A 23,960-nucleotide genomic window follows, 5' to 3' on the forward strand; every position below is an offset into this window, starting at 1 on the left:
CACTCTCATATCTAAGTCCCATAATGCAGGCCCAACACTCCCGGTCGCCCAGTACTGAGGGAGCGCTGCAATGTCGGAGGGTCAGTACTGGGGGAGCGCCGCACTGTCGGAGGGTCGGTACTGGGGGAGCGCCGCACTGTCGGAGGGTCGATACTGAGGGAGCGCCGCACCGTCGGAGGGTCGGTACTGGGGGAGCGCCGCACTGTCGGAGGGTCGGTACTGGGGGAGCGCCGCACTGTCCGAGGGTCGGTACTGAGGGAGCGCCGCACTGTCCGAGGGTCGGCACTGAGGGAGAGCCGCACTGTGGGAGGGTCAGTACTGAGGGAGCGCCGCACTGTCGGAGGGTCGGTACTGAGGGAGCGCTGCACTGTCGGAGGGTCGGTACTGAGGGAGCGCCGTACTGTCGGAGGAGCCGTCTTTTGGATGAGATGTTAAACCGAGGCCCGTGTCTGCCTTCTCAGGTGGACATAAAAGATCCCACGGCCACTGTTGGAAGAAGAGGAGGGGAGTTCTACCCGGTGTCCTGGGGCCAATATTTATCCCTCGACCAACATCACTTAAAAAAAAGATGATTTGGTCATTTATCACATTGCTGTTTGTGGGAGCTCGCTATGCGCAAAATGGCTGCTACGTTTCCTACATTACAACAGTGACTACATTTCAAAAGTACTTCATTGGTTGTAAAGCGCTTTGTGATGTCCTGAGATCGTGAAAGACGCTGTATGAATGCAAGTTCTTTGCCCTAACCTGGAAAAGGGCGGTGAGGTGGCGCTGAAGTAGAGCGTCCATATCTGGGTAGCTTTCCACCTCCGACTGCCCCTGACGGGGGAACAAGGACCTAGGCCTGACGGTCAGCAGGCAGACGGTGTCCTGTCCGACCCCCAAGCATGGGCAGACTGGCAATTGGCAGCCAATTGTTTTTTGCCTCCTTCCTAGCCAAGGGGCACCGAGGCCTTCCCCCCCCCGCCCCCCCCCCCCAACTTTTACTGCCATGTATGTCTTAGAGCAAATTGCATTCGTACAGCGCCTTTAGTGGAAAACATCAATGACACTTCATCAAGGAGATGTTTATGGATGTAGTTTACATGGACTTCCAGAAGGCGTTCGATAAGGCTCCACATAAGAAACTGTTAGCTAAAATTAAAGCTGATGGAATTGAAGGCAAATTATTGATCTGGTTAGGAGATTGGTTAGGTGGGTAGAAGGCAGAGAGTGGGGGGAATGGGTATGTACTCGAATTGGAAGGAAGTGACGAGTGGTGTCCCACAAGGGTCTGTGCTGGGGCCTCATCTATTCACCATAGTTATTAATGACTTAGATAACACAATAGAGAGCCATATATCCAAGTTTGCCAATGTCACAAAGATTGGTGGCATTGTAAGTAGAGGAGAAGGGAGCATAATATTACAAAGAGACATTTATAGATTAAATGAGTGGGCAAAACTGCGGCAGATGGATTTCAACACAAGTAAGTGTGACGTCATCCATTTTGGACCAAGAAAGGATAGATCCGAGTATTTTTTAAATGGTGAAAAGCTAGGAACAGCCTTTATAACTAGAGGGCTAGAATATAAAGGGGAGGAGGTTTTTCTACAGCTATACAAAGCCCTACTTAGACCACATCTGGAGTATTGTGTACAGTTCTGGGCACCGCACCTTAGAAAGGGTGTATTGGCCTTGGAAGGAGTGCAGCACAGATTCACCAGATTGTTACCAGGGCTCCAAGGGTTAAATTATGAGGCTAGATTACCTAAACTAGGCTTGTATTCTCTGGAATATAGAAGGTTAAGGGGGTGATTTGATTGAGGTTTTTTGGATTTTGAAAGGAATTGATAGGTTAGATGGAGAAAAACTTTTTCCGCTGGCGGGGGTTGGGGGGGGAGTCTAGGACAAGGAGACACAATCTTAAAATCAGAGCCTGGCCATTCAGGAGAGAAGTCAGGAAACACTTCTTCACGCAAAGGGTGGTGGAAGTGTGGAACTCTCTCCCACAAAAAGCAGTAGATGCCAGCTCGATTAATCATTTTAAATCAGAGATCGATAGATTTTTTTCTAGCCAAGGGTAATAAGGGATACGGAGCCAAGACGGGTGGATGGAGTTAGGTTTCAGATCAGCCATGATCTCATTGAATGGTGGAACAAGCTCAAGGGGCTGAATGGCCTCCTCCTGTTCCTATGTCCCACGTCCCTTTTGGAAGTTACTATTAAATCTGCTTCCACCACCCTTTCAGGCAGTGCATTTCCAGATCGTAACAACTCGCTCCGTTAAAAAAATTCCCTCTGGTTCTTCTACTAATTATCTTAAATCTGGGTCCACTGGTTACCGAACCTCCTGCCAGTGGGAACAGTCTCTACTTATTTACTCTATCAAAATCCCTCGTAAAGCTCAATAAAATTTATTCAATTCAATTTCGCAACTTGGGATTCGGACTCACGACCTCTTGATTCATCGAAACCACGACCGCACCTTAAAAGAAATGCGAAGAGGCACTCTGTAGCAACTCAAGTAAACAATAACTTGTATTTATACAGCGCCTTTAACATGGTAAAACGTCCCAAGGCGCTTCACAGGAGCGTTTTCATACAAAATTTGACACCGAGCCACTTAAGGAGGTGTTAGGACAAGTGACCAAAAGCTTGGTCAAAGTGGTAGGTTTTAAGGAGCGTTTAAAGGAGGAGAGAGAGAGAGGCGGAGAGGTTTAGGGAGGGAATTGCAGAGCTTAGTCTGCCATAGTGGAATGAAGTAAATTGGGGATGCGTAAGAGGCCAGAATTGGAGGGGCGCAGAGATCTCGGAGGATTGTGGGGCTGGAGGAGGTTACAAAGATAGGGAGGGGCGAGTGGCCGTGGAGGGATTTGAAAATGAGGATGAGAGTTTTAAAATCGAGGCGTTACCGAACCGCGAGCCAGTGTAGGTCAGTGAGCATGAGGGGGGTGATAGGTGAACGGGACTTGGTGCGAGTTAGGCTACGGAGATTTGGATGAGCTGAAGTTTAGGGAGAGGGTGGAAGGTGGGAGGCTGGCCAGGAGAGCATTGGAACGGTATAAAACACTGGTTCGGCCACAGCTGGAGTATTGTGTCCAATTCTGGGCACCGCACTTTAGGAAGGATGTGAAGGCCTTAGAGAGGGTGCAGAAAAGATTTACTAGAATGATACCAGGGATGAGGGACTTCAGTTACGGGGATAGACTGGAGAAGCTGGGGTTGCTCTCCTTCAAGCAGAGAAGATTACGAGGAGATTTGATAGAAGTGTTCAAAATCATGAAGGGTTTAGTTAAAGTAAATAAAGAGAAACTGTTCCCATTGGCGGAAGGGTCGAGAACCAGAGGACACAGGTTTAAGGTGATTGGCAAAAGAACCAAAGGCGACATGAGGAAAAACTTTTTTACGCAGCAAATAGTTATGATCTGGAATGCGCTGCCTGAAAGGGTGGTGGAAGCAGATTCAATTGTGGCTTTCAAAAAGGAATTGCATAAATATTCGAAGGGAAAAAATTTGCAGGGTTACAGGGCAAGAACGGATGAATGGGACTAGCTGGATTGCTCTTGCAAGGAGCCGGCATGGACTTGATGGGCCGAATGGCCTCCTGTGCTGTAACCAGTCCATGATTCTATGTAGTAAATAAAGCACTTCACAGGAGCATAATCTGACATTGAGCCACATAAGGAAACAAACTTGGTCAAAGAGGTGTGTTTTAGGAGCATCTTAAAAGGAGGAGAGAGAGGCAGAGAGGTTTAAGGAGGGAATTCCAGAGCTTTCACGTGCCTTACCTGAGCCATTAGGGTGAGCCCTTCCCCCCCCAGAGACTGCAACTAAGCGGACTTGGTATGACTTTTTTCAGGTGTGTACAGAGCAGCCTACACAGAAACTGAAGTATCATCATGCAATGAAAACAGGCACACCTCTCACTTCCTTTACTGCGTCAGGTGTTTCACAAATGTGATTTTCTCCAAGCTGTAGTATCACTGATTTTTATCTGGTTTCGCGCCTCTTACCTGCTGCCCCCCCGGGTCCCCTGTCTACATTCCACGGGAACAAAAAGAGCTTGATTTAAGCGCCAGGATTGAGAGGGAACTCGGCGTTGACAGTATGAGGCTCTCACTTGGACTGTTAGCGACGATCTTCGTGAACTGTAAGTCTTTGATTTTCTCCCCCGGGGACGGGACGAGGAGTTTGGTGTTCTTCCCTCCCTCCATATTTTCTTCAGGAGAGGAGGGAGAGAGAGAGAGAGTGGAGGGGATAGGGAGATGGTGAAAGAGAAGGGAAGGAAGTAAATGAGGGGGCAGAGAGAAAGGTGAAGAGAATGACAGAGAGAGGCAAGGAAAGAAGGAGGGGAGATGGTGAAAGAAGGGAAGGAAGAAAAAGAGGGGGCAGAGAAAAGAGAATGAAAGAAGCAAGGAGAGAAAAGAAGAGGGGATGAGAAATGGGAAGGGAACTGAGAGTGGGGGAAGGGAGAGTGATTAAGGGAGGGGGAGGAGAAAGAGAGAGGGGGAAGGGAGAAATGCGAGGGGAGACAGAAGCGACACGGAGGGGTTAGGAGAGAGCTGTGACTTAAGAACAAGCTTACACCTAATCTCCGCTTTTGTTTTTTAAATGTAACGTGCAACACACTGAACACAAACAGGTTCTTGACGAAAGCTGCTTGAAAGCAGGCAACCTTAAACTGGTTGAACAACTCCTCTTAACCGGTAGAGAAATGTGCAGGGAGTCCAGTGGGAGTGAAATCATTAAAAACAGAAACGCTCCCCAGAATCCTGCGGCCAAAGACACGGCCAAGGTCAGGAAGGGGATCCAGTGGCCCACCCACCTCCGTGTAAAAGGGGGACACAGAACTGGGCCGATTGAGACCAGGTGTCGGGTTTCCCCACAGCTGCATGTTTGACAAAGGATATAGAGGCACTGCAGAAGGTGCAAAAAAAAAGATTTACAAGGGCGATGCCAGAACTGAGAGGTTTAGAAATTGTAAACAATTTTACAACACCAAGTTATAGTCCAACAATTTTATTTTTAATCCCACAAGCTTTCGGAGGCTTCCTCCTTCCACCCGTGTGTTATTATATAATATATATACAGGAGTATATATAATAACACACGGTGTGTTATTATATATAACATTCCTGTATATATATTATATAATAACACACCGTGTGTTATTATATAATATATATATGGAGTATTATACCCGGTAACACACAGTGTGTTATTATATAATATATATACAGGAATGTTATATATAATAACACACGGTGTGTTATTATATAATATATATATGGAGTATTATACCCGGTAACACACAGTGTGTTATTATATAATATATATACAGGAATGTTATATATAATAACACACAGTGTGTTATTATATAATATATATACAGGAATGTTATATATAATAACACACGGTGTGTTATTATATAATATATATATGGAGTATTTTACCTGGTAACACACCGTGTGTTATTATATAATATATATACAGGAGTGTTATACCCAGTAACACACGGTGTGTTATTATATAATATATATACAGGAGTGTTATACCCAGTAACACACAGTGTGTTATTATATAATATATATATGGAGTATTATACCCAGTAACACACGGTGTGTTATTATATAATATATATACCGGAGTGTTATACCCAGTAACACACGGTGTGTTATTATATAATATATATATGGAGTATTATACCCAGTAACACACGGTGTGTTATTATATAATATATATATGGAGTATTATACCCAGTAACACACGGTGTGTTATTATATAATATATATACAGGAGTGTTATACCCAGTAACACACGGTGTGTTATTATATAATATATATACAGGAGTGTTATACCCAGTAACACACTGTGTGTTATTATATAATATATATACAGGAGTGTTATACCCAGTAACACACGGCATGTTATTATATAATAACATTCCTGCGTGCAGATCATTTAACACACGGTGTGTTCCGCCTGTTGAGTTAGAAGGGTTGCGGAGGAGGGTGGGAGGTGGGGGTGGGGAGAGGTGGACCACCACCTCCAGACAGTCCCGGACCTCTGGCTTCCAGCGCGGGTTGCTTGTGTTGCTCCCCGCTACTCCCCATCGTAAAGGGGAGGTGGGGATGTATAACCTTACCGGTAGCCCACTTAGGACAAGGTACAGCATACGTAAAAAAACTTAAGGAAGGCAACTCTTCCCGGCTCTAGGATCTTGTATGAGACATGAGTTAGGATTTGCCTCAGGGCTGCATACAGACAGACATATAACAACACATTGTGTGTTACTGGGTATAACACTCCTGCATATATATTATATAATAACACATGGTGTGTTACTGGGTATAACACTCCTGCATATATATTATATAATAACACACCGTGTGTTACTGGGTATAATACTCCATATATATATTATATAATAACACACCGTGTGTTACTGGGTATAACACTCCTGCATATATATTATATAATAACACACCGTGTGTTACTGGGTATAATACTCCATAAATATATTATATAATAACACACCGTGTGTTACTGGGTATAATACTCCATATATATATTATATAATAACACACCGTGTGTTACTGGGCATAACATTCCTGTATATATATTATATAATAACACACTGTGTTACTGGGTACAACACTCCTGTATATATATTATATAATAACACACCGTGTGTTACTGGGCATAACACTCCTGTATATATATTATATAATAACACACTGTGTGTTACTGGGTATAACACTCCTCTATATATATATGATATAATAACACACCGTGTGTTACCGGGTATAACACTCCGGTATATATATTATATAATAACACACCGTGTGTTACTGGGTATAACACTCCGGTATATATATTATATAATAACACACTGTGTGTTACTGGGTATAACACTCCTCTATATATATATGATATAATAACACACCGTGTGTTACCGGGTATAACACTCCGGTATATATATTATATAATAACACACCGTGTGTTACTGGGCATAACATTCCTGTATATATATTATATAATAACACACTGTGTTTTACTGGGTACAACACTCCTGTATATATATTATATAATAACACACCGTGTGTTACTGGGTATAACACTCCTGTATATATATTATATAATAACACACTGTGTGTTACTGGGTACAACACTCCTGTATATATATTATATAATAACACACCGTGTGTTACCGGGTATAACACTCCGGTATATATATTATATAATAACACACCGTGTGTTACTGGGTATAACACTCCTGTATATTTATTGTATATAACACACTGTCTGTTATTGGGTATAACACTCCTCTGTATTTATTGTATAATAACACACCACCTGTTACTGGGTATAATATATATTATAGAATAACACACCATGTGTTACTGGGTATAACATCCCTGTATATTTATTATATAACACACCGTGTGTTACTAGGTATAAATCAGGGACGCGCAAGAGGTCAGAGTTGGAGGAGCGCCGAGATCTTGGAGGTTTGTGGAGCTGGAGGAGGTTACAGAGATGGGGAGGGCATGGAGGGATTTGAAAACGATGATGAGAATTTCTAACATGGTGGTGTTGCCGAACCGTGAGCCAATGTAGGTCAGCGAGCATGAGGTGGGTGATAGTTGAACGGGACTTGGTGCGAGTTAGGATATGGGCAGCTGAGCTTTGGATGAGCTGAAGTTTACGGAGAGGGTGGAAGGTGAGAGGCTGGCCAGGAGAGCCCTGGAATGGTAACGCAGCAACGTTAGAAAACACTGGTCTGGCCACAGTTGGAGTATTGTGTCCAATTCTGGGCACTGCACTTTAGAAACATAGAAAAATTTACGGCACAGAAGTAGGCCATTCGGCCCATCGTGTCTGTGCCAGTCAAAAAAGAGCTACCTCGCCTAATCCCACTTTCCAGCACTTGGTCCATAAGTCTTGTAGGTTGCTGCACTTCAAGTGCATATCCAACTATTCTTTTAAGTGTGATGAGGGTTTCTGCCTCTCCCACCCTTTCAGGCAGTGAGTTCCAGACCCCTGCCACCCTCTGGGTGAAAACATTTTCCTCAGCTCCCCTCTAATCCTTCTACCAATCACTTTAAATCTATGCCCCCTGGTTATTGACCTCTCTGTTAAGGGAAATAGGTCCTTCACGTCCACTCTATCTAGGCCCCTCACAATTTTATACACCTTAATTAAATCTCCTCTCAGCCTCCTCTGTTCCAAAGAAAACAGCCCCAGCCTATCCAATCTTTCCTCATAGCTAATATTCTCCAGTCCTGACAACATCCTCGTAAATCTCCTCTGTACCCTCTCTAGTATAATCACATCTTTGCTGTAATGTGGTGACCAGAACTGTGCGCAGTACTCAAGCTGTGGCCTAACTCGTGTTTTATACAGTTCTAGCATAACCTCCCTGCTCTTATATTCTGTGCCTCGGCTAATAAAGGAAAGTATTCCATATGCCTTCTTAACCACCTTATCTACCTGTCCTGCTACCTTCAGGGATCTGTGGACATGCACTCCAAGGTCCCTCTCTTCCTCTGCACCTCTCAGTATTCTCCCATTTATTGTGTATTCCCTTGCCTTGTTTGACCTCCCCTAATGCATTACCTCACACTTCTCCGGATTGAATTCCATTTGCCACTTTTCTGCCCAACTGATCAATCCATTGACATCTTCCTGCAGTCTATAGCTTTCCTCCTCACTATCAACCACACGGCCAATTTTTGTATCCCCTGCAAACTTCTTAATCATGCCCCCTACATTTAAGTCTAAATCATTAAAAAGCAAGGGACCGAGTACTAAGCCCTGCTGAACCCCACTGGAAACAGCGTTCTAATCATAAAAACACCCGCTGACCATTACCCTTTGCTTCCTGACACTGAGCCAATTTTGGATCCAACTTGCCACTTTCCCTTGGATCCCATGGGCTTTTACTTTTCTGACCAGTCTGCCATGTGGGACCTTGTCAAAAGCCTTGCTAAAATCCATGTAGACTACATCAAACGTGCTACCCTCATCGACCCACCTTGTTACTTCCTCAAAAAATTCAATCAAACTAGTCAGACACGACCTTCCCTTAACAAATCTATGATGACTGTCCTTGATTAATCCGTGCCTTTCTAGACGACAGTTTGTACTGTCCCTCAGAATTGATTCCAATAATTTGCACACCACCGAGGTTAGACTGACTGGCCTGTAATGACTCAGTCTATCTTTTTCTCCCTTTTTAAACAACGGTACAATGTTAGCAGTCCTCCAATCATCCAGCACCATGCCTGTAGCCAGGGAGGATTGGAAAATGATGGTCCTGCAGGGTCATTCAACTTCCTACATATTTAGGAAGGACGTGAAGGCCTTAGAGAGGGTGCAGAAAAGATTTACTAGAATGATTCCAGGGATGAGGGACTTTAGTTACGTGGATAGACTGGAGAAGCTGGGGTTGTTCTCCTTAGAGCAGAGAAGGTTAAGGGGAGATTTGATAGAAGTGTTCAAAATCATGAAGAGTTTAGATAAAGTAAATAAAGAGAAACCGTTCCCATTGGCGGAAGGGTCGAGAACCAGAGGACACAGATTTAAGGTGATTGGCAAAAGAACCAAAGGAGACATGAGGAAAAACCTTTTTACGCAGTTGAGTTGTTATGATCTGGAATGCACTGCCTGAAAGGGTGGTGGAAGCAGATTCAATCATGGCTTACAAGAATTGGATAAATACTTGAAGGGAAAAAATTTGCAGGGCTACGGGGAGTGGGACTAACTGGATTGCTCTTACAAAGAGCCGGCACGGGCTTGACGGGCCGAATGGCCTCCCTCTGTGCTGTAACCATTTTATGATTCTATAATATCCATGTATATATATTATATAATAACACACCGTGTGTTACTATACAAGTTATGGGAATTGCATTGATAAAGCTGTAAATGTCATCAACCTGTACCTGGGCGTAGTGATTAATGGGATAACTTCTCTCTATTACAGATTTCCGATGGTGTCAGGGTGAACTGGGTAAGTAAAGAACTTTTACTACCTGACAGCACAATCGGTCAATCACTCTCTGTTGACAAAAAAATGAACCTCAGTACTTTCATAGAGTCGTAGAAAGTTACGGCGCAGAAAGAGGCCATTCGGCCCATCATGTCCGTGCCAGCCGACAAAGCTATCCAGCTTAATCCCACTTTGCCGCACTTGGTCTGCAGCCCTGTAGGTTACGGCACTTCAAGTGCACATCCGCGTACTTTTTAAATGAGCTGAGGGTTGAGGGTTTGCTCGCACTCCTTATGGCCTCATCAACTTGAGTTGGTACTTCTTGCGATTCATGTCTCTCTATTGCCAGATCTCTTTGCCCCTCTACCAACACAAATTGATAAGGCCATAAAGAGTGTGAGCAAAGTACGGGGCGGGGGTGGGGGGAGAGTGCTGCACTGTCAGATGTGCCGTCTTTCGGATGAGACGTCAAACCGAGGCGCCGTCTGCCCTCTCAGGTGGACGTTAGCAATCCCACGGACACTGTTTTGAAGAAGAGCATGGGGGGGGGGCGGAGTTCTCCCCGGTGTCCTGGGGCCAATATTTATCCCTCAACCAACATCACTAAAAAAAAACAGATCATCTGGGTCATTATCATATTGCTGTATGTGGGATCTTGCTGTGCGCAAATTAGCTGCCGCATTTCCTGCATCACAACAGTGACCACACTTCAAAAGTGCTTCATTGACTGTTAAGTGCTTTGGGACGTCCTGAGGTCGTGAAAGACGTTATATAAACGTGAGTTCTTTCTTTCCTCTTCCAGTACCCGTATCTATGTAGTGCGACTGTGTTCAGGAGTAACCTATCCAGATATACCTCCCCTTCCCTTATGCGTTGGAGTGTCTCTAACACGCACTCCAGTAAAATGACTCTGAGCTGGAGTGACTCAAGAGATCGACATTTCCCACAGGTGTGGTTATCCTGGTGTTAATGGTATGATTTCCAGCAACGAGTGTTAGTTGTATTCAGGTGGTGGGTATCAATTGCGAACTCCCTTGGCTCCTTTTTAGAGGAGAGCTTATCCAGGGTATGGTGTGTGTGTGTCAGGGGAATCTCTGTGAATAAAGGCTTGGAAACAACGAAAGACCAGGCTTGAGTGTTCTGTCCTTTACCACATGGCTATCCTTTTGTAACAACTGGGACAGTCATGTTGTCGCAATCTCCCACATTCCACAGTCCTGACACACTGCCTGCAGGTACATTCATTGCTCGGTCCAGTTAAATTCTACAATTTAATCATCCTCTGAATGACGTCAGCTTTTCTTTATTTACTTTGTATTACTTCCTTAAAGCTGCTGGTTAGGCTTTTGTCCTTACCAGTTATTGATTCAATTCTGTTTAGTACCTCCTGAATCTACCATTTAGATCCCTTCCTGGTTCGATCCCTTCCTGGTTCGCTCCCTTCCCAGCAAACCCCTTCCCAGCTCGCTCCATTCCCAGCTCGCTCCACTCCCAGCTCGCTCTCTTCTTCCCACAGAGTGAGCTGATAATGGGGCAAGCTGGGAAGGGAATGAGCTTGGAATGGAGAGAACAATGTCAGAGGGTCAGTACTGAGGGAGCGCCGCACTGTCGGAGGGTCAGTACTGAGGGAGCGCCGCACTGTCGGAGGGTCAGTACTGAGGGAGCGTCGCACTGACGGAGGGTCGGTACTGAGGGAGCGTTGCACTGTCGGAGGGTCGGTACTGAGGGAGCGCCGCACTGTCGGAGGGTCGGTACTGAGGGAGCGCCGCACTGTCGGAGGGTCGGTACTGAGGGAGCGCCGCACTGTCGGAGGGTCGGTACTGAGGGAGCGCCGCACTGTCGGAGGGTCGGTACTGAGGGAGCGCCGCACTGTCGGAGGGTCGGTACTGAGGGAGGGTTGCACTGTCGGAGGGTCGGTACTGAGGGAGCGCCGCGCTGTCGGAGGGTCGGTACTGAGGGAGCGCCGCGCTGTCGGAGGGTCGGTACTGAGGGAGCGCCGCGCTGTCGGAGGGTCGGTACTGAGGGAGCGCCGCACTGTCGGAGGATCGGTACTGAGGGAGGGTTGCACTGTCGGAGGGTCGGTACTGAGGGAGCGCCGCGCTGTCGGAGGGTCGGTACTGAGGGAGCGCCGCGCTGTCGGAGGGTCGGTACTGAGGGAGCGCCGCGCTGTCGGAGGGTCGGTACTGAGGGAGCGCCGCGCTGTCGGAGGGTCGGTACTGAGGGAGCGCCGCGCTGTCGGAGGGTCGGTACTGAGGGAGCGCCGCGCTGTCGGAGGGTCGGTACTGAGGGAGCGCCGCGCTGTCGGAGGGTCGGTACTGAGGGAGCGCCGCGCTGTCGGAGGGTCGGTACTGAGGGAGCGCCGCGCTGTCGGAGGGTCGGTACTGAGGGAGCGCCGCGCTGTCGGAGGGTCAGCACTGAGGGAGCGCCGCACTGTCGGAGGGTCAGCACTGAGGGAGTGTTGCACTGTTGGAAGTGCTGTCTTTCGTGAGACATTAAACCGAGGTCCTGTCTGCCCGCTTAGGTGGATGTAAAAGGTCCGACAGCTACTCTTGGAAGAAGAGCCGGGGAGTTCTCCCGGGTGTCCTGGCCAATATTTATCCGTCAACCAACATCAGTGAAACAGATTATCTGGCCATTGTCACATTGCTGTTAGTGGGACCTTGCTGTGCGCAAATTGGCTGCCGCGTTGCCCACATTACAACAGTGACCGCACTTCAAGAAGTATTTTGTTGGCTGTGAAGCGCTTTGGGCATCCTGAGGTCATGAAAGGCGCCATCTAAATGCAAGTCTTTCTTTCTCTCTTTCTTTCTCTACCTCTCTTTCTATCTCTCTTCTTTTCTTCCTTTCTTCCCCCTCCCACCCCGCAACACTTTCCCAGTTGTTGTGTTGGAATCGACTTCATTGCAAAGTCTTACCTTGTAACTCTTCCACTGTGAACATCCTCACCTCCCTCAGTCTGCCCACCCCTGCGGGACACGACGTCCTTCCAAAATCCAAGCTTGGTGACAACTACCAGGTCCAGCTCGTCTTCTCGCTCGCTCTGCCCTGAGCTGTGGACCTTGGCCCACTCATCCGAGTCTCACAGAAAACAAATTCCAAGCCTAGCGCTGTGGGGCATGTTAAATTCCCGTCAGTCCCTGGTACCTTTTTATTTCAGAACTGGCTCCTCTCCCGTGATATCCCACATAGGGAGATAGGAACAAATGGAGTGGAGTTTTGAGGGCGAGGGCTTAATTGGAGCAAGGAGTCAGACCCAATCCCGTCCCCATTTTAAAGTATTATATTCCGTACTCATTATATATCCGTTACACACTCTTATGTCAGCATTTACAATGCAAACTGCCGAAGTAAGCTTGTCACACTGCAAAGTATACTTGGAACCAGTAAGTAACGCATGTGACGCTCAGTCCCAGAGGGGGAAAGGACGGTGTATCTAACGCACTGTGAGACCCGGTCCCAGAGGGGGAAAGGACAGTGTATCTAACGCAATGTGAGACCCGGTCCCAGAGGGGGAAAGGACAGTGTATCTAACGCACTGTGAGACCCGGTCCCAGAGGGGGAAAGGACAGTGTATCTAACACACTGTGAGACCTGGTCCCAGAGGGGGAAAGGACAGTGTATCTAACGCACTGTGAGACCCGGTCCCAGAGAGGGAAAGGACGGTGTGCCTAACGCACTGTGAGACCCAGTCCCAGAGGGGGAAAGGACAGTGTGTCTAACGCACTGTGAGACCCGGTCCCAGAGGGGGAAAGGACAGTGTATCTAACGCACTGTGAGACCCGGTCCCAGAGAGGGAAAGGACGGTGTGTCTAACGCACTGTGAGACCCGGTCCCAGAGGGGGATAGGACAGTGTGTCTAACGCACTGTGAGACCCGGTCCCAGAGGGGGAAAGGACAGTGTATCTAACGCACTGTGAGACCCGGTCCCAGATGGGGAAAGGACAGTGTATCTTACGCACTGTGAGACCCGGTCCCAGAGGGGGAAAGGACAGTGTATCTAACGCACTGTGAGACCCGGTCCCAGAGGGGGAAAGGACAGTGTATTTAACACACTGTGAGACCCGGTCCCACAGGGGGAAAGGACAGTGTATCTAACGCACTGTGAGACCCGGTCCCACAGGGGGAAAGGACGGTGTATCTAACGCACTGTGACACCCGATCCCAGAGGGGGAAAGGACAGTGTATCTAACGCACTGAGACCTGGTCCCAGAGGGGGAAAGGACAGTGTATCTAACGCACTGTGAGACCCGGTCCCACAGGGGGAAAGGACGGTGTGTCTAACGCACTGTGAGACCCGGTCCCAGAGGGGGAAAGGACAGTGTATCTAACGCACTGTGAGACCCGATCCCAGAGGGGGAAAGGACGGTGTGTCTAACGCACTGTGAGACCCGGTCCCAGAGGGGGAAAGGACAGTGTATCTAACGCACTGTGAGACCCGGTCCCAGAAGGGGGAAAGGACAGTGTATCTAACGCACTGTGAGACCCGGTCCCAGAAGGGGGAAAGGACAGTGTATCTAACGCACTGTGAGACCCGGTCCCACAGGGGGAAAGGACGGTGTGTCTAACGCACTGTGAGACCCGGTCCCACAGGGGGAAAGGACGGTGTGTCTAACGCACTGTGAGACCCGGTCCCAGAGGGGGAAAGGACAGTGTATCTAACGCACTGAGACCCGATCCCAGAGGGGGAAAGGACAGTGTGTCTAACGCACTGTGAGACCCGGTCCCACAGGGGGAAAGGACAGTGTATCTAACGCACTGTGAGACCCGGTCCCAGAGGGGGAAAGGACAGTGTATCTAACGCACTGTGAGACCCGGTCCCAGAGAGGGAAAGGACAGTGTGTCTAACGCACTGTGAGACCCGATCCCAGAGGGGGAAAGGACAGTGTGTCTAACGCACTGTGAGACCCGGTCCCAGAGAGGGAAAGGACAGTGAATCTAACGCACTGTGACACCCGGTCCCAGAGGGGGAAAGGATGGTGTATCTGACACACTGTGACTCCTGGTCCCAGAGGGGGAAAGGACAGTGTATCTGACAAACAGTGACACCCGGTCCCAGAGGGAGAAAGGACAGTGTATCTCACACACTGTGAGACCCGGTCCCAGAGGGGGAAACGACAGTGTATCCTAGACACTGAGAGACCCGGTCCCAGAGGGGGAAAGGACAGTGCATCTAACGCACTGTGATACCCAGTCCCAGAGGGGGAAAGGATGGTGTATCTAACACACTGTGAGACCCGGTCCCAGAGGGGGAAAGGACAGTGCATCTAACGCACTTTGACACCCGGTCCCAGAGGGGGAAAGGACAGTGTATCTAACGCACCTGACAAACAGTGACACCCGGTCCCAGAGGGGGAAAGGATAGTGTATCTAACACACTGTGAGACCCGGTCCCAGAGGGGGAAAGGACAGTGTATCTAACTCACTGTGAGACCCGGTCCCAGAGGGGGAAAGGACAGTGTATCTAACGCACTTGGAGACCCGGTCCCACAGGGGGAAAGGACGGTGTGTCTAACGCACTGTGAGACCCGATCCCAGAGGGGGAAAGGACAGTGTGTCTAACGCACTGTGAGACCCGGTCCCAGAGAGGGAAAGGACAGTGTGACTAACGCACTGTGAGACCCGATCCCAGAGGGAGAAAGGACAGTGTGTCTAACGCACTGTGAGACCCGGTCCCAGAGAGGGAAAGGACAGTGAATCTAACGCACTGTGACACCCGGTCCCAGAGGGGGAAAGGATGGTGTATCTGACACACTGTGACTCCTGGTCCCAGAGGGGGAAAGGACAGTGTATCTGACAAACAGTGACACCCGGTCCCAGAGGGAGAAAGGACAGTGTATCTAACACACTGTGAGACCCGGTCCCAGAGGGGGAAACGACAGTGTATCCAAGACACTGTGAGACCCGGTCCCAGAGTGGGAAAGGACAGTGTGTCTAACGCAGTGTGACACCCGGTCCCAGAGGGGGAAAGGACAGTGTATCTAACGCACTGTGAGACCCGGTCCCAGAGGGGGAAAGGACAGTGTGTCTAACGCACTGTGAGACCCGGTCCCAGAGGGGGAAAGGACAGTGTATCTAACGCACTTGGAGACCCGGTCCCACAGGGGGAAAGGACGGTGTGTCTAACGCACTGTGAGACCCGATCCCAGAGGGGGATAGGACAGTGTGTCTAACGCACTGTGAGACCCGGTCCCAGAGAGGGAAAGGACAGTGTGACTAACGCACTGTGAGACCCGATCCCAGAGGGAGAAAGGACAGTGTGTCTAACGCACTGTGAGACCCGGTCCCAGAGAGGGAAAGGACAGTGAATCTAACGCACTGTGACACCCGGTCCCAGAGGGGGAAAGGATGGTGTATCTGACACACTGTGACTCCTGGTCCCAGAGGGGGAAAGGACAGTGTATCTGACAAACAGTGACACCCGGTCCCAGAGGGAGAAAGGACAGTGTATCTAACACACTGTGAGACCCGGTCCCAGAGGGGGAAACGACAGTGTATCCAAGACACTGTGAGACCCGGTCCCAGAGTGGGAAAGGACAGTGTGTCTAACGCAGTGTGACACCCGGTCCCAGAGGGGGAAAGGACAGTGTATCTAACGCACTGTGAGACCCGGTCCCAGAGGGGGAAAGGACAGTGTGTCTAACGCACTGTGAGACCCGGTCCCAGAGGGGGAAAGGACAGTGCATCTAAGACACTGTGAGACCCGGTCCCAGAGGGGGAAAGGACAGTGTGTCTAACGCACTGTGAGACCCGGTCCCAGAGGGGGAAAGGACGGTGCATCTAACGCACTGTGATACCCAGTCCCAGAGGGGGAAAGGATGGTGTATCTAACACACTGTGAGACCCGGTCCCAGAGGGGGAAAGGACAGTGCATCTAACGCACTGTGACACCCGGTCCCAGAGGGGGAAAGGACAGTGTATCTAACGCACCTTACAAACAGTGACATCCGGTCCCAGAGGGGGAAAGGATAGTGTATCTAACACACTGTGAGACCCGGTTCCCAGAGGGGGAAAGGACAGTGTATCTAACTCACTGTGAGACCCGGTCCCAGAGGGGGAAAGGACAGTGTATCTAACGCACTGTGTCACCCAGTCCCAGAGGGGAAAGGACAGTGTATCTAACGCACTGTGAGACCCAGTCCCAGAGGGGGAAAGGACAATGTATCTAACACACTGTGAGACCCGGTCCCAGAGGGGGAAAGGACGGTGTATCTAACGCACTGTGAGACCCGGTCCCAGAGGGGGAAAGGACACTGTATCTAACGCACTGAGAGACCCGGTCCCAGAGGGGAAAGGACAGTGTATCTAACACACTGTGAGACCCGGTCCCAGAGGGGGAAAGGACAGTGTATCTAACGCACTGTGAGACCCGGTCCCAGAGGGGGAAAGGACAGTGTATCTAACGCACTGTGAGACCCGGTCCCAGAGGGGGAAAGGACAGTGTATCTAACACACTGTGAGACCCGGTCCCAGAGGGGTAAGGACAGTGTATCTAATGTGACACCTGGTGCTAAGGCACGGAAATTTTCACAGTGGTCGGCTGTTATCATTTTGCTTCTGATTTCTCCTGTTTACCTTGCAGCTTGCGGACGTCCAACGATATCGAACAGGATTGTGGGCGGTGAAGATTCCCGGGCAGGAGAGTGGCCCTGGCAGGTCAGCATTCATGAGATCAACAGGCACGTTTGCGGAGGGTCCCTCATTACAAACACCTGGGTTTTAACTGCTGCTCACTGCGTCTTCGAGTAAGTCACTCATACTGGAAGCAGCATTTAATCAAGCAGTTAGAATGTTGCTGCTCTGCAGAGAAACTAGATGTGGGCCCGTCTGTGAAATGTAGAATGGAACGGTTTAGTTACTGTCCTTGGTCTTTCTCCGCATAGTTACCACACACAGAGCAGGAAATGGCCCGGCTCGAACTCTGTCCCATGCCCCAATCTCACCTGGTGTGTGACTGAGCCCCTAATTCAACAACAATTGCCTGGTGTGGAAAATGGGGAAATGTCAAAATACTGCAGTCTGGGAGAGAGGGTCGTCTGGGGTTGAAGTTAAGGCTCCTCCTATAAGTAGCTTTACTCTGTATCTAACCCGTGCTGTACCTGCCCTGGGAGTGTTTGATGGGAAAGTGTAGAGGGAGCTTTACTCTCTGTCTAACCGGTGCTGTACCTGCCCTGGGATTGTTTGATGGGACAGTGTAGAGGGAGCTTTACTCTGTATCTAACCCTGTACCTGCCCTGGGAGTGTTTGATGGGACAGTGTAGAGGGAGCTTTACTCTGTATCTAACCCTGTACCTGCCCTGGGAGTGTTTGATGGGACAGTGTAGAGGGAGCTTTACTCTGTATCTAACCCTGTACCTGACCCTGGGAGTGTTTGATGGGACAGTGTAGAGGGAGCTTTACTCTGTATCTAACCCTGTACCTGCCCTGGGAGTGTTTGATGGGACAGTGTAGAGGCAGCTTTACTCTGTATCTAACCCGTGCTGTACCTGCCCTGGGAGTGTTTGACGGGACAGTGTAGAGGGAGCTTTACTCTGTATCTAACCCTGTACCTGACCCTGGGAGTGTTTGATGGGACAGTGTAGAGGGAGCTTTACTCTGTATCTAACCCTGTACCTGCCCTGGGAGTGTTTGATGGGACAGTGTGGAGGGAGCTTTACTCTGTATCTAACCCTGTACCTGCCCTGAGACTGTTTGACGGGACAGTGTAGAGGGAGCTTTACTCTGTCTCTCACCCTGTACCTGCCCTGGGAGTGTTTGATGGGACAGTGTAGAGGGAGCTTTACTCTGTATCTAACCCGTGCTGTACCTGCCCTGGGAGTGTTTGATGTCAGCACTTACATTGATGAGCACAGTGAGGAAATGTCACTCGCTCAAAAAAGTAAACTGACATGTTTCTTCCATTGTCAAGCGTCAAGATATCCAATTACATTGTCTACCTTGGAAGATTTCAGCAGGGAAGTTTCAACTCGAACGAAAAGTCAGCGAGAATCAAAAGCATCAAGTATCATGAGAAATATGCCAATACCCATGATGGATATGACATCGCAGTAGTCCAACTCGATAGGTCAATCGAGTTCAACACCTACATCATGCCCATTTGCCTACCGACCTCTACCTTCCAGTTCCCATGTGGAGCCGACTGTTGGGTGACTGGGTGGGGACACACACAGGAAAGCGGTAAGTAGTCTAGCCTCATTTCCTCAGGCAATATGTGGCTCAGTCAGTTAGATACACTGTCCTTTCCCCCTCTGGGAGCGGGTGTCACAGTGCGTTAGATACACTGTCCTTTCCCCCTCTGGGACCGGGTCTCACAGTGCGTTAGATACACTGTCCTTTCCCCCTCTGGGACCGGGTCTCACAGTGCGTTAGATACACTGTCCTTTCCCCCTCTGGGACCGGGTCTCACAGTGCGTTAGATACACTGTCCTTTCCCCCTCTGGGACCGGGTCTCACAGTGCGTTAGATACACTGTCCTTTCCCCCTCTGGGACCGGGTCTCACAGTGCGTTAGATACACTGCCCTTTCCCCCTCTGGGACCGGGTCTCACAGTGTGTTAGATACACTGTCCTTTCCCCCTCTGGGACCGGGTCTCACAGTGCGTTAGATACACTGTCCTTTCCCCCTCTGGGACCGGGTCTCACAGTGTGTTAGACACACTGTCCTTTCCCCCTCTGGGACCGGGTCTCACAGTGCGTTAGATACACTGTCCTTTCCCCCTCTGGGACCGGGTCTCACAGTGCGTTAGATACACTGTCCTTTCCCCCTCTGGGACCGGGTCTCACAGTGCGTTAGATACACTATCCTTTCCCCCTCTGGGACCGGGTCTCACAGTGTGTTAGATACACTGTCCTTTCCCCCTCTGGGACCGGGTCTCACAGTGCGTTAGATACACTGTCCTTTCCCCCTCGGGGTCCCCCTGTAAATACTGACACACTCCTGGGGACCCCCCCCTGCAAATACGGACACACTCTCCCGGGGACCCCCCCCACAAATACGGACACACTCTCCCGGGGACCCCTCCCCCGCAAATACGGACACACTCTCCCGGGGACTCTTGAACCCGATCCGCCATTCGATCAAATTCGTGTCCGATCTTTTCCACGACTCCATTAACCTGCCTTTGCTCCGTACACATACCCAACAAGGATCCACGTAATCTCATCTTTGTGCAGTGAGTTGGCAGCCAGCACTGGGCACAGTGGTGTGGTGTCACCGGAACCTGTAAAAGGCCCCGATGTTATGGGGGATTTAATCGGGTGTGTCCTATTTGCGATCTCGGTGACTCCCGAATGATGACGGTTTTAACTCTCGACGCCCCCTTTGTTCAGTCAGCCTTCCCGCACCAGGAACACTCCAAGAGGTGGAGGTGGCCCTAATAGGGCACAGGACGTGTAATCAGCTCTACCACGATGGAAAGACCATTCCCTCGGAAACGCCAGACATCATCGACTCGATGCTGTGTGCCGGCGTCCCGGCAGGCATGAAGGACGCCTGTCAGGTGAGATGAGGACGAGGGCGGAGAGAGGGAATACGAGGACAGAATCGGTCCTTTAACGGGACTCACCAAGGCCTCCGAGAGGCCAGGAGGGAAACGGAAACTGGAAGGGGCGCTGTTCTGAGGTTAAAGCACTTTGGCAGAGGAGTGTAGGGGGTGTTCTACTCTGTATCTAATCTGTGCTGTACCTGACCCTGGGAGTGTTTGTCGGGACAGTGTAGAGGGAGCTTTACTCTGTATCTAACCCTGTACCTGACCCTGGGAGTGTTTGTCGGGACAGTGTAGAGGGAGCTTTACTCTGTATCTAACCCTGTACCTGCCCTGGGAGTGTTTGATGGGACAGTGTAGAGGGAGCTTTACTCTGTATCTTACCCTGTACCTGCCCTGGGAGTGTTTGACGGGACAGTGTAGAGGGAGCTTTACTCTGTATCTAACCCTGTACCTGACCCTGGGAGTGTTTGATGGGACAGTGTAGAGGGAGCTTTACTCTGTATCTAACCCTGTACCTGCCCTGGGAGTGTTTGATGGGACAGTGTAGAGGGAGCTTTACTCTGTATCTAACCCTGTACCTGCCCTGGGAGTGTTTGACGGGACAGTGTAGAGGGAGCTTTACTCTGTATCTAACCCTGTACCTGCCCTGGGAGTGTTTGATGGGACAGTGTAGAGGGAGCTTTACTCTGTATCTAACCCTGTACCTGCCCTGGGAGTGTTTGATGGGACAGTGTAGAGGGAGCTTTACTCTGTATCTAACCCTGTACCTGACCCTGGGAGTGTTTGACGGGACAGTGTAGAGGGAGCTTTACTCTGTATCTAACCCTGTACCTGCCCTGGGAGTGTTTGATGGGACAGTGTAGAGGGAGCTTTACTCTGTATCTAACCCTGTACCTGACCCTGGGAGTGTTTGACGGGACAGTGTAGAGGGAGCTTTACTCTGTATCTAACCCTGTACCTGCCCTGGGAGTGTTTGACGGGACAGTGTAGAGGGAGCTTTACTCTGTATCTAACCCTGTACCTGCCCTGGGAGTGTTTGACGGGACAGTGTAGAGGGAGCTTTACTCTGTATCTAACCCTGTACCTGACCCTGGGAGTGTTTGACGGGACAGTGTAGAGGGAGCTTTACTCTGTATCTAACCCTGTACCTGACCCTGGGAGTGTTTGATGGGACAGTGTAGAGGGAGCTTTACTCTGTATCTAACCCTGTACCTGCCCTGGGAGTGTTTGACGGGACAGTGTAGAGGGAGCTTTACTCTGTATCTAACCCTGTACCTGCCCTGGGAGTGTTTGATGGGACAGTGTAGAGTGAGCTTTACTCTGTATCTAACCCTGTCCCTGCCCTGGGAGTGTTTGATGGGACAGTGTAGAGGGAGCTTTACTCTGTATCTGACCCTGTACCTGCCCTGGGAGTGTTTGATGGGACAGTGTAGAGGGAGCTTTACTCTGTATCTAACCCTGTACCTGCCCTGGGAGTGTTTGATGGGACAGTGTGGAGGGAGCTTTACTCTGTATCTAACCCTGTACCTGCCCTGGGAGTGTTTGATGGGACAGTGTGGAGGGAGCTTTACTCTGTATCTAACCCTGTCCCTGCCCTGGGAGTGTTTGATGGGACAGTGTAGAGGGAGCTTTACTCTGTATCTAACCCTGTCCCTGCCCTGGGAGTGTTTGATGGGACAGTGTAGAGGGAGCTTTACTCTGTATCTAACCCTGTACCTGCCCTGGGAGTGTTTGATGGGACAGTGTAGAGGGAGCTTTACTCTGTATCTGACCCTGTACCTGCCCTGGGAGTGTTTGATGGGACAGTGTAGAGGGAGCTTTACTCTGTATCTAACCCTGTACCTGCCCTGGGAGTGTTTGATGGGACAGTGTAGAGGGAGCTTTACTCTGTATCTAACCCTGTACCTGACCCTGGGAGTGTTTGATGGGACAGTGTAGAGTGAGCTTTACTCTGTATCTAACCCTGTACCTGCCCTGGGAGTGTTTGATGGGACAGTGTAGAGGGAGCTTTACTCTGTATCTAACCCTGTACCTGCCCTGGGAGTGTTTGACGGGACGTTATAATTTCGATCTCTGTTGTTTGTTTGATGAACAGGGAGACTCGGGCGGGCCTCTGGTCTACTTTAACAACGGTACCTGGGTGCAGGTGGGCATCGTCAGCTTCGGTGAGGGTTGTGGGAAAAGCAACCGTCCTGGTGTCTACACAGAGGTCGCCTCCTTTCAGAGCTGGATCAGTGCGAGAGTCGCCGGGCTGCAGTACATGGCTCCGAGAATGGTGTCGCCGAACTCCCCAGAGGGGTGTCTAAGTGGCGTTGGGGGGCTCCTACTCCACATCAGCAGCCTCCTCACCCTCCTCCTCTGCGTCATCTTGCTGAACGATTAGTCACCAGGCAGAACTGAAGGGTGATTTGGGGGGAATGGGCGGGGGGGGGGGGGGTCGGGAAGAATGAAGGAAAAAACGATGACCAGGAAAGAAGGAAATTTAGCTGAATTTTATATGCAATGCCAAAAATCGGAATTGATTCACGAACCCGCACTGAACCGGTCAAGGGGGGATCGTGGTATGAAAACGCACGGAGCCAGAATGTCTGCAGTCTCCTCCAACCAGCGTTGTCCAGTCGGAAATGGCTGACCAGCCACGAGTGTAACCACGGGAACACCGTTTTTGGCCACAAACGCCCACTAATTTAATGCCTTACTCGCAACACGGGTGAATGTGCTTGGAGTGTGTAAATGTACTTCAAAGATCTACCGCGACTCGGTGACCAATGAAGGAAAGCAGACACAGCGATCAAAAAACACACTCGCTTTTCCACAAACACACAAAAGGGTTAAAATTCGCACACATATGACTTGCGAGTGCAAGTATTGAGATCACAAGCCCAACAATAGTGTCTGTTTCCCATTTTCTATTCACTGATCGGAAATGCAATGAGCCACATCTGGATTCCCAAGTCACCACATGTGGCCAGTGGCTAATGTATTGGACAGCACTGCCTTTTCGGACCTTTGACCCTCGGGGCGTTTTACTACGTAAAGGCACTATAGAAATGCAAGTTGTTATTGTCGTTGTTTATTTAGACTTCGTAATCTCAAAGTGATAAAGCAGCAGAATAACTTTCCTGTCCTCGCTGCACATTGCACTCTCTTGACAGATTTTGCTTATATCAATAAATGCGCTGATTGACTGTCCAATCTGCTTTGCTCCATTTGGCTCGTGTGAGACGCACCCTGTTAGAGCCCTGTGCACCTGGAGGACCCAAGGTTTGATTCCCTGGTCGGCACTGAACGTTCGCAGGAGTAGACCGGGTTCCTATGAATCGGGGTCAAAACACCTTCTTCAGAACTTATTTCTTACACAGACAAAAAGAGGTTCGGATAAAACGGCCTTTCGTAGACTTCCCAGTGCAAAGTTTGGACCTGGGTGACGCAATATTCCTGCCCAACGGAAACCTGGGGGCTAAATATTCCTCTGGATTTACGTTAGGGAGGCAGAATAAC

At 49.6% G+C, this 23,960-nt stretch overlaps 1 protein-coding gene across 3 annotated transcripts; it reads left to right on the forward strand.

Annotated features, from left to right (window-relative positions):
* The first annotated feature begins 3,809 nt into the window (after positions 1 to 3,809).
* Positions 3,810 to 23,647, forward strand: LOC137310259 (serine protease 33-like). 3 transcript variants are annotated; one of them, XM_067978155.1, is made up of 6 exons: positions 3,810 to 4,132; positions 9,971 to 9,997; positions 17,556 to 17,718; positions 18,882 to 19,150; positions 20,302 to 20,471; positions 22,555 to 23,647. In XM_067978155.1, exons 1-6 carry the CDS (start codon positions 4,090 to 4,092, stop codon positions 22,840 to 22,842), a joined length of 960 nt encoding a protein of 319 aa, XP_067834256.1. In that variant the 5' UTR covers positions 3,810 to 4,089; the 3' UTR covers positions 22,843 to 23,647. The 3 variants fall into 3 exon arrangements, with proteins under 3 accessions (XP_067834256.1, XP_067834257.1, XP_067834258.1); XM_067978156.1 differs by lacking the exons at positions 3,810 to 4,132; positions 9,971 to 9,997 and adding an exon at positions 11,365 to 11,624 and having other exon boundaries at positions 17,556 to 17,629; XM_067978157.1 differs by lacking the exons at positions 3,810 to 4,132; positions 9,971 to 9,997 and adding an exon at positions 11,365 to 11,591 and having other exon boundaries at positions 17,556 to 17,629.
* Positions 23,648 to 23,960: the final 313 nt, after the last annotated feature.

The sequence above is a fragment of the Heptranchias perlo genome, unplaced genomic scaffold (assembly GCF_035084215.1).
Source record: "Heptranchias perlo isolate sHepPer1 unplaced genomic scaffold, sHepPer1.hap1 HAP1_SCAFFOLD_237, whole genome shotgun sequence".
Lineage (NCBI taxonomy): Eukaryota > Metazoa > Chordata > Chondrichthyes > Hexanchiformes > Hexanchidae > Heptranchias > Heptranchias perlo.

What these genes read in the sequence shown, in the direction of transcription:
- LOC137310259 (XM_067978155.1), top strand. Translation starts at nt 4,090, where the DNA reads ATGAGGCTCTCACTTGGACTGTTAGCGACGATCTTCGTGAACT. An exon ending in ATGGTGTCAGGGTGAACTGG is followed by an intron (nt 9,998 to 17,555) that starts GTAAGTAAAGAA and finishes TTTACCTTGCAG; the next exon opens with CTTGCGGACGTCCAACGATA. An exon ending in GCTGCTCACTGCGTCTTCGA is followed by an intron (nt 17,719 to 18,881) that starts GTAAGTCACTCA and finishes TCCATTGTCAAG; the next exon opens with CGTCAAGATATCCAATTACA.